Genomic DNA, 11602 nt, shown 5'->3' with positions numbered 1-11602 from the left:
TATATATATATATATATACATTGGAATGTTGTTTAAATTTTGAATATCTTTGGTCCAGAAGGCTAGCATATATGACACTTGAAAGCACATGTCAAATTTTAATACTAAAATTTCCATCAAAAATTTTAATTTACGTTTTTAATCTAAGTAAATTTATTCAAGACCTTGTAAAAGCAGAACTTGAAAATAGCTAGGTAGGTACATTATTTACGTCTCTCTGGAACTGTACAGTGACAGTCTGGGAAGCATCCCACAAGATGGTCAGAAGACTTGCCATCCCAATTTTGATCCTCTGCAGAGGGAATGGTTCCTCCACTTTGGTAACTCAACAACCTTTGCGCGAAGTCGAGCCCTTAACAGTAGAACAGTTTAATGAGGACATAAACAGCACAACTACGGTCCCTACGCAGGCTAATCAAAGTGGTCACCCACCCACTTACTGACCGCAGCCAGTAATGCTTGTTTTCAGTGTTCTACTGGGAACCGTGTCTTTACGATCTGTGGGATGCAAATCGATGCGGTAGCATGATTACAATTAATATTTTTCATATTTTAAATATCTACAGTACGATTTAAAAAAAAGTTATACGTATTTATATATTGTTCTTTTTATTTATTATAATTTTCATTTTATAGTATACTGCCTGAATCTCCAAGCTGGCTGATATCGCAAGAAAAATACGAAGAAGCTGCTAAAATCTTGGAAAAAATTAGTAAAATGAACTGTCAAGATGTATCTTATGAAGAACTTTTGAAAAACATTCAGGTCCTAGAGATATTTATTTGAAATTATTTTAGAAAATTTGTCTTCAATCAATTTAATTCTCATACATCGGTTAAAGTTAAACTTCTACTAAAAGGCGTATTTCTTAATCGTTAGCACAATAAACCGAATTTCCAACCAGTCTTGTTAAAGTTTTCCACTGTCTGGCAGACCATTGAAGGGTTTCGTGATTTTTTTCCTTGCGTGGCGCTTGAAAAAGTTTTTCATTACATCTAATCCTCTCTTGTTTTGTGGTTTGATATAGGAGCTACTTTTTGCGGCAATTCAAAATTGCCAGGATAAGAAGATTAATCATAACTTTAAAGAAAGCAATACCTCAAAATAATCTTCTGCTCAGCACTACTTATATAACAAAACTCGTTTCCTAATATCGAAATGTTTAAAATGATTGCTGCTTTTTTATAGTACTGCTGAGAAATATTTGAATTTAATTGATGTTAAGATAGTTGAACTCATTTTGTCCCGAAATAATAAATTAAAATAATAGAAAAAGTGGTTTTAAGGAAAAAGTGGTATAATATATTATCGAAATTAATTTGTTTTTCTACTGTTAAGCATACAATAAGCCTTTGATAGATCAAAAATTACTTGTTCCTTAGAATTCTAGATCTAATCAGAAATAACTAAATCATTGTGGTATCTGAGAATCCTTTAATTCATCCAGATGAATGAAAATACTGAAAATAGTTTCCCACCACAATGAATGTTTTTGAAAAAAGGAACTGTCCTAAATATATGACGCTGGGCGTTAACCGGTTAACACCAGGGCTAAAGAGAATAGAAGGGCTAGTTCACTCCACTCTTAGAGCTGAAGCTACGATTTCCCTCCTCATGACGTCACTGTGTCCACAGATCTCGGAGATCGCAAGCAAAGATATGATAACTTTGCATCTTTCTCTTTGTAAAAATAAGTTAGACTTTTTCTGGTTATTAGCCTTCAAACTTTACGTAATTAACACATTATTTCCGTTCATAAACATAGTTCAAAAAAAACTTTCTTGGTTATTATATTAAAAAAATACCATTTTAAACTTATAAAAATGTTTTGCTAGTTGGTGAAAATGACACGATAAATACTTTATTTTAAAAAGTTCAGTTTTAACTTTAACTATTAAGAAAAATGAAGGCATATATCGACACTTTTTTTATCTACATATTCTTTTATAAAGATAAGTTAAGTTAAATTTAGAATCCCTGATTTTAAAATATGTCGTTAATAGCAATTTGTTCATACTTAATCATTAGGAAACATCAACCTTAAACGCTAATTACTGAAACAAAATAATAATTTAGGTTCATAATGACATTAGAAATTTTACAATTGTTTATAGACATTTAAATTTACGATGATATAATTTATAGATATTTAAATTGAAGAGAATATAATTTTTAAAAAAAATCATAAATATTTAGAATAACTACATTAAAAAATATGTTATGAAATTAGGAGAATTTCAACTATATACTATATATTTTATTTATACTTTTTACTTACATTTTAATTTTCTTTGACTTTATCTATTTTTTAATTCTTTTCACCTGCCTTTCTTTATGAAGTAACGAGGCGGTTTCTATTTAGATAATGAATTTTTATAAAAGTTCTTAACGACAGAATAAACGTATTGCTGTTTTATATTAACTGTGTCATTTCGGAATCCATTCTTTACATAGTTGTTCATTTACTTTAGGGAACACGCGGAAAATTATATTTTTTCCTTTTGTTTTTGTATCAGAATTTTTGCAAGTTGCAATCGCGCAAACTGGCATTTCGATAATAGTTTTAAATTCTTGTAAATTCTCTGCAAAAACTGAGGAAAGTCATTATAGAAAATAACAAATGTCTTAGAATATCTCGCAAAAAGAAATGATCCAATATTAGTTAGAGCTAGTAAGGCCGATCGCTCCGTTCCTGAAGTAAAAGTGCGAGCTTTGCGCCAAAGTGACGTCACTAGAGAAAATCGGAGGATTGGCGCGGCGAGAGTTACTTCAAAGGAGTGAACCAGCCCTTCTATTCTCTTTAGCCCTGGGTTAACACTAGGTTTACGGATGTTTCATATATAACTCTCTCTACGAACTCGCGTCATTTTGACGCATGAACGAATACATGTAACAGCACTTACAGAGATGCCAACTTGCTCCAGACAGCATATATATATTTTAAAGTGGTAGTTTATCAATTGTGATTCTTGGTTTAATAAATTCAGTTTAGTAGATTTCTATCCACCACTATTTCTAAATAATTCGTAGGCTTAAATAATTCACCACTTTATATTTGGGAAGTTTATTTAGTAGTTAATTACCGTTTTTTAAATTACTTTATTGTGTCCGGAGCAGTTGGCTTTATATACTATAATAAAATAATATGAGATATATATTTATGAAATATTCCAGTATTTTATTTTTCAATACTCGAACTATGCAACTGAAACCTTGAAAATCTAACACTCTGACATCAATTGACATTCTGCGTTTGTTCTTTCTATTATTGCTTATTGGCAACAGTTGTTTATCGCTTGTTTCATTTGAGAAATCGATATCGGATCGAAGTAATGTCGTTATATTCTTACTTATTATTGATGTGATGTTTGCATGTTTACTCAAAATTTTGTCTAAATTACGATCGCGTCAGATTGACGCATATCCGTAGAGATAGGTATACCATAAAGAGAATTTCAATATTTCAACGCTTTTGAAGAAAATAGACTTCAATATATATTTACCTCGATCAATGGATAAAAGTCATTACAAGAGGTAAAAAAAAAAATTCAAACGGGTTTTGTAATTTTCCTTACAAATCTCGAAGTGCGTCAAAATGACGCGTCCCGTAAACCTAGTGTTAAAAAAATTTAAAAGCCCTAAGAAACGTAGGAACTTGACTGGGGTGTCAGCTGATCTCATTTTTCACTAAGGATGTCGCTTTATAATTCATTGCTTGTTTCCGTTATTGATTCTTCTGTTTTCTAAATATTTCTTCTCGTCAAATAGTTAATTTTTTTTATATATATTAGCATAAACATTATGCATAACTCACAGTATCCCATAATATTTTTAATGCCATACGGCTGATTTAAAATTATTTCAGACGTTATTTCATGATTCTTTTAATAACATTATTTTTAATTTTGTAGAACAGATTAATATGTAATATTTATTAAATCAAGAATATAAGCTAACAACTGATGTCTTTCATTATTATTATTTAAATACAAATATGAAACAAATTGCTTAATATTAAAAAAAAATTGTGAAAATAACAAAAAGAGTAGCGTTTACGACAGTTTTGAATGACATAACGTTGAAAGAATGCGAAGGATACATCCCGTCACATATGTTATTTTTAAAAGTATAATTATTGTTCTCTTTTCGCAAGTTTTCTATTGTATGTCATTTATTTCAATTTTAAATATTTTAATCCTTAAAAAAGAATTAGTTTTAGATATTTTAATAATTTATTTAAAATCCTAAGTTTTTCCGCTAGAACACATTTCAAATTGGTTAACTTAGAAGCAATCCATTTTAATCCATATATCATAACATAGCAATCTTCGGGGATTAGGAGCGTCAGCAAACAGGTAACGCTACCCACTTGTTCTGTTGTTGTTGTTTCTTATGCCACTTGCCACACTAGCAAGCCTGCTTGGTGAAACCGAGCAAATTTAAGGCAGAAGGTGCGTTTCTTGTTTTACATTTGCGTCATCTATGGTCGAGAATTCGCCTTCAGCTACACACACGTCACATCCGTTTATAGGGTGGACCCATTCATACATTCATCCATTCATTCATCCACAGATCGTAATTTTTGACCTGGATCAGAGAACGATCGATCTCCAATGCAGTACCCCCAGAGGTATTGATTTGTTATGGGAACATGGAGGACTTTGCGACTCGACAGATTTAACGTGCATCAGTCACCATTTACTGCACGGGGAGTCTTCGGCTGGCGGGGTTCGAACCCACGAACTCTCGGACATGTGCCCAGCCATCACCTCCAACACCAGAAAGTCTCCACACGGTTTTTTATAAGTAGTCCGTGCGGACTATTCCAAAATTGAACCGGTTGTGCGCATGGAACCCATATTCTATTCTAAAGTTGACTGAGAGAAATTTATCATTTATGCTTGAGAATTGAATCTGTAGTGGTTGACAAGTAAATGAAACAAACCAATCATATTCATAAACTAAACAAATTTTTAGACATATATTTGCTACCACTCTCTTATTTTTTCCTAGATTTCGCATTAAATGGCTCTTTCTAAAACTGGTTTACTTTCATAGTGGTCTGATCGGACTACTGATAAAAAACCGTGTGGAGGCTTTGTGATGTAGGAGGTGTTGGCCCAGCACCCTACCGACCAGGCTATCCCGGCCTTTTCACTTGTTCTAGATTATTAAAACGAAATTTTCAGTTTTCAAACTAAATATACCTTATTATAATGTAAAATACATATTGGTACATGACAAACGAGCAGTTAATTTGGAAATTTATTATAGACGTTATTTCATAATGTTTTAATTATCAGTTCTTTTAATTTGCAGTTTTGTAAAACAGATATATGTAATATTTATTAAGACCAATAAATGAATAAGGAAATGAATTTCTTCCCCTTTTTCGTCGCATGCTCCATTCTATTATTATATGTTTATGAACATACACTCCGATATTTTAGTTTTGAGCGAAATTTTCAATACGAATAATCTTTTTCCCCTCTTAGTTAACCGATTATGTATCTGCAATTGATTTCATAGAGGCACTTTTCAACCTTCCCAAAATGCTTCACTTGCATTTCTTCGATAGAAAGTATTTTAAAAAAATTGTATGCTTGTTTCGTATAAATTGGCATGAATTACAATAAAGCTGGTCATATCTCTCGATAATCTTTTTAAAATTTTCTTAGTTGTATGATTAAGTATCGTAATTTCCAAGATTTCGTACTGAAAACTCTCTTTTATTCCAGAATTTAGAAAAAAAGAAAAAGAAAATCGATTTCAAGAGCAATTCACCAATCAGTCTGTTTACGTATCCAAACATGAGAAAGAGATTCTTTTTTTGCATTATAGTAATGTAAGTCCTTTTTTCAAAACCTAATTTTAAACATACATGAATAGCTAGTGAATTAAAAATTGTAAAACCAAAATAATTTCTGATTTTATCATCAAAATTTTATGTACTAACATATGTATCGTTAAAAATTGAAAGAGGATAATAATATAAATTACACCTTAAATAGGTAAATTAATTCATTATTAATTATGTTAATTAATAATTATTATATTAATTTAAATATATTTTTTTCAACGGCTTAGAGATTCGAAATCTGAGAAATAAGCTGAAAAGGCAGTTGAAAGTTTGAACAAGTAAACATTTGAGAGATTCCTTTCTTTCTCTCTCTCAACAGCCAGCACCCTCAGAATTTGGCAAAATCTGAGCATGGAAATTTTACTAAACTGTACTGTTATTATTTATCAGAAATTACATGAAATTGGTTTCAAACAAACACTTTGCTATTTAAACATGATTGATAAACAGAGTAGGGAATTTGTTAGTTTCAAAAGTTAAATCATCATCATAGTTGGCCAGACAGCCCAATGTGGGTCTCCGAAGTTCTCTTCATGACGACCTCCGATTTATCTTTGATCTCCAACTCTTTTCATTAATTGCTAGAAAATCAGATTCCACTGAGTCAGCCCATCTCAACCACGGCCTTCCCAGCTTTCTTTTTCCAGTGGGTCTAAAAAGCAGTATCTTTTTTATTGTGTTGTCGTCACTCATTTGAATCACGTGGGCGATTCAATTCATTCTATTTGTTTTTATGTATTTAAGTTCATTCTATTTATTTCATATTAAGTTTTTAATCTACAAAACTCTTGTCCGGCCAGAGTTGACATATGCTTCCTGAAGCTTGGACAATGACAAAACTGGAGGAAAATTGTATCGCAATATTTGAGAGAAAGATTTTGCTCGGCATACTTGGTGGTGTAAATGAAAACAATAACTGGAGAAGGAGATTTTACTTTGAACTGTACAAGATTTATAAACAACCTGATATTATTAAATTATTATTGAATAAAAAATTTTTACTACACTAATTTAATTCTCTTGTTTGTAATTGCTGGCAGGAGTTCAAATTCCCGATTGCTCTCCTGCACAAACTATTGGGACCATATTTTTCAGATTGTGGTGCCCTTTTTAATTTTGGTGGTCAGAAATCCCAATTCTAAAAATTTATTCAGGAAAAGTATGTTTTTGAGCTGAATTTTCTAACTTAAAATAGCGTATTCACTCATTATATAGAATATTTAAGTTTAAGACATTAAGATAGAGTCTTAATACTTGAAAATCCAATAATTAGATCAAAAATAATTCAAGAAGATCACTATTTTTAACACTAGAACAGCCAAATTTTTAAATTACCTAATTTACTAATCAATTTGTTTTCTATTTTAAGGATAGGAGTTTCCATACCTTATTATGGATTGCAAGAAAATATTGTCAACTTAAGTGGAAATGAATTTCTGAATTTTTTCTTTTTGTCTCTTATTGAAATACCGGCTCATCTCCTGACTTGGTGGCTTTTGAACAAAATAGGAAGAAAGAAAACAATTAAGTTTGCATTCATATTCACCATCGTGTTTTGCTTGATACCAGTATTTTCCCCTCAAGGTGAGCGAAGATAATAAGAGTTTTCGAATGCTTTGCTTTGATTTGTATACTTCTTCAAATATTTAGTATAATTAGTAGCTGAATCAAATTGGAATTCTTCATAAAACAGCGAGGTAGCTATTTTAGTGAAGCAATTGCTTCAGAGCAAATTAACAAGTTAAGTAGGAGACATTCGATCGTAGAGCTTCATCAAGATTTTAGACTAGATTCATTTATCTTCATCTGGAATGTTTTATAAAACAGCAAGAAAGGTAATGTTGTAAAACAATCACGCCAGGGGAAGCTAATATTTTAAGTGTGGGGCATTCCAGCGTAGAGCTTCGTCAAGACTTTTAACTATATTCATCTAGCTTTATCTGGAATGTTTCATAAAACAGCGAGAAAGCTAATTTAGTAAAACAATCGTGCCAGGGGAAACTAATATTTTAAGTGCTGGCATTCTGGCTTACAGCTTCACCAAGATTTTTAACTAGATGAATTCATCTGTAATGTTTCATAAAACAGCGAGGCAGCTATTTTGGTGAAACAATCGCTTCAGGGAAAGTTAACATTTTAAGTACGGGGCATTTCAGGTTAGAGCTTCATCAAGACTTTGAACCTCCCTTTATCTTTTTAACTGGCTATTTTCTTTCAGGGAATTTTTAAACAATTCACTTTTACATATAAATAGTTTTAATATTTTATTAAATATTTAATTGGAATGTACCGCTTACAAGCTTTACAACTATAACCGAATAAACTTTAAACTCTTATTACCACAAATCAAAATTACTTGAAGATGCATGAAATCTTAACTCAATCTTAAACGACTAATTTATGTTTCAATGATTGGACTATTTACCGATATACACATTTATGCATCACCATAGCATGAAACAATATTTCAAAAACACAAATTAAGAAGCTTGTCTCTGACAAAAATACGCAATTCCAGATAATTTATACGAAACAAATGTTCCCATATAAAGATATTAAAATAGAAATATTTGACAAATATATTGCCAAATTAAAACAGAAATTTCTGGACGAAGTTCTAAACTGTAAACCAGCAGATTTTAATAAAATGTTTCGTTGTGAGAATGTAGAAGATTTTAAGTATTAGGTATGGTTCTCAACACCAAGAGGCATATATACATTATGTGTATACGCCCAATCCCAAGCTATGCTTCCCTCACTTGAAGATCGTGAAATAAATACGCGAATTAGAATATGACTCACCTTCGAGCATAAAATTCTAAGAAGAATCAAAGGCACACCTTGGTTCGGGTGAAATAATACAATTTATAGCGACCTAAAAATAGACAAATTAGACAACTGCCTACAAAAACAAAAGGCGTTCTTCTTAAATAAATCCACGAAGTCCACAAAGTGTGATTTTAATCAAATTTTCGATTTTGATTTAATTCACAACATAAACTTAACTTATCAATTTAATTCCCAACATCTCATGATGAACTGCCTCACTCGGCATCCGTGAAGAACTTCGGGGGAGGGGGGAGCGAGCGAGTGCTGAGGGGAATCAAGATGCAGGGCTCGAAAAAACCCAGAAATTTTACCCGCCCCCGAGAACGGCTTGTCCAACAATGTACCCGTCCTCCTTTGAAACTAACCCGTCGCTTCTAAATAAATAAAAATATTATTTTTCCTTATTTATTACAAACATTAACATAAATTGCACAATGAATTAGTAGTTACTAGGATTACAAATACTAGGATTACATTATGCAGTAATACGCATTACATTATATAGTATATACTAGGTTACTAATAGTAACCTAGTATTTCTTTTATGAAATAATTTAAATGACAAAGGTCAAGTTATCTGGAATGTCAATTTATCCGAGGGTACTGCGTTTTTGAAATGAATCAAATATGACCTTTGCCAGTTCCACAATCAAGCCAATGATTTACAGAGGTTTCTGCATAGAAATCTGAAAGGGGTTTTCCATTTAGGTAGATGTTCATAACTGAGCTAAGCGCTTCTTGTTTAAGACCAGTACGTAATGTGTCTTTTTGTAAGTTCATTGCTAAAAAGCCTCTTTCAACCGCTGCAGTACTCCCAGACAGAGAAAACATCAATTCCACCATGAGCAGTATGTTGCTGTATTTCTAGATTAGAGGGTCATTTTAGAAGTGAGGCGCTAGACTCTTGTAAGATAACAAAAATTGAAAATGTATCACGAACATTAACGGGAAAATGGCCGTCCGCGCGGACGTTGGATTCGAGAAATTCGTTGTCCGCGGGGAATTTTTGACCGCCGAGGACGGGCGGACGGGCTGTTTTTCGAGCCCTGTCAAGATGCCTGTTGTTGTTTTTTTATCATTTTATTTTCGATACCTTGTATATATATATACATGCCTCCCAACTTGTATGGTCGCTGAAAAAAATATTAAAACAGTGGTAGTAAAACAACAATTAAAGTTGGTAAATATTTTCTAAAAATTAAACATTTAAGAGTTTAATAAGCTAATAAATAGATCATATAAACATGTTTTTTAATTATTGATACGTCGTGGTAGGTCGAAAAGTTTTTTGAAACTTTAAATTGAAGATTTAATGCGTGAAAACGCTATAATATTGCTACCACTAAGAAAATTTTTTTTGCCTGACGTATGAATTGGTTGCTACTTATAGGTTGCAATTATTAGATATCTATATATATTATCTATATATAATTATTTCTGCGTCCCTGATTGTCTTGTATATAGCCTGTAAGTGTATTTTATATTATAGTTTTTTTATTATAATATTATTATTTTATCATGTTCATTTACTATTGTAATCTTCTCACTTTGTTCTTATTTTCAAAGTTGTAACAAAATAGATACATATTAATATTTTAATCATTGTCTAATATAGTTGTTTGATTTTGACGGGGAGATTTCCGTATCGTGATCAGTGGCAGAATAATCGCCAAGTCTTGGAAACTTTCGGGCAGTGGCAGCGAGAAACTAGCGAAAGCATCATAGAAAGGGACCAACTCGTAGCCACCCCCGGGCAAACATCTACATGTTTTTTTTCTCTTTAATTTACAAGTTTAAAATCTATTTTGCACCTTGGCGATAGCAGTTGGCGCGACAGATCACGATACAGAAATATCCCCGTTTTGTCCACAAAAGAAAAATAATTTAAATAGTCCGATTTTAAGTCCGATTAATTTTTTTTATGAATCCTTAATGTTAGCGTAATTAAAATAACTCTTGCTTACAATCATATAATTAATTGTTATATCACAAACACTACAAATAATATTTACCAGAAAGTGAAAAAAAGGCATCCACGTATTTCATTCATCTCCTGTTACTTCCTTATCTTAAACACTAAGCAATAGAAATAACTATGTATCAAATTTATATCGTTTTTACCCACTTACCTACTTTACTGACTGGTATGGACATAAGGAATGGGCAGAGGCAATGTTTAATTAACTACCCTGATAAATTAGACAAGTGAATACCAGCTGCTTTTTCTTGAGTTTTAATGAATGTATAAAAAAATTCGAATCGTTATAAAAATGTTCTTTTATTCCCTGCACTAGAAAAAATATCTAATGTTGGGTATTCGATAACCTATTGAATTTTTTTAATAAAAAAAACAGACATATTTATATATTTAATTTCAAATAAATCACTAGTAGTTATCGATGTACTTATTCTATTAGCTCTCTTACATCAAAATGCTATGCCAACATATCCGAGGGGCTACGCCACATTACTGCACATTCAAAGTAAAATGGCATAGTTGGAGATGTGCAATTTAAATATTCTTTTTACTATCACTATTGATTTCTAATTAAGTGGTTTAACTATTGCAGTGTGTATCCAGCACTTTTATTTAATTTTCCTCATTAATTTACAGACAATTCAGAAATTCAGATTGTAGTTGCTATTTGTGGGAAAGCTGGAGCAAGTGCAGCTTTCATGGCTCAGTACCAGCATTGTCCAGAACTGGTCCCAACTCCTCTGAGAGGTATTGCGATGGGCTTCATCAGTACCATTGGAGTTGGTTCCACGCTCTTCTCACCATTTATTGTCGGTTTGGTAAGGTATTATTGATTTATTCGTTTTCCGCAATATTTATTATGAATCAGTAAGGAGTCGCATTTTCAAAGTCTTTCTTCTTAAAAGCAAGATTAAAAGTTTACGGTTATAAATTA

At 31.8% G+C, this 11602-nt stretch overlaps 1 protein-coding gene across 1 annotated transcript in view; it reads left to right on the top strand.

Moving 5' to 3' along the window:
* Nucleotides 1–11602, top strand: part of LOC107452435 (carcinine transporter-like) — a 23490-nt gene that overhangs the window by 8493 nt on the left and 3395 nt on the right. The window contains exons 5-8 of the mRNA XM_071184937.1: nucleotides 637–766; nucleotides 5740–5846; nucleotides 7231–7445; nucleotides 11305–11486. Coding sequence (XP_071041038.1) covers nucleotides 637–766; nucleotides 5740–5846; nucleotides 7231–7445; nucleotides 11305–11486 — 634 coding nt within the window. The remainder of the gene's footprint in view (nucleotides 1–636; nucleotides 767–5739; nucleotides 5847–7230; nucleotides 7446–11304; nucleotides 11487–11602) is intronic.

This window comes from Parasteatoda tepidariorum, chromosome 9 (genome assembly GCF_043381705.1).
Source record: "Parasteatoda tepidariorum isolate YZ-2023 chromosome 9, CAS_Ptep_4.0, whole genome shotgun sequence".
Classification (NCBI taxonomy): Eukaryota; Metazoa; Arthropoda; class Arachnida; order Araneae; family Theridiidae; genus Parasteatoda; species Parasteatoda tepidariorum.
This window is presented reverse-complemented; position numbering and strand designations above follow the sequence as displayed.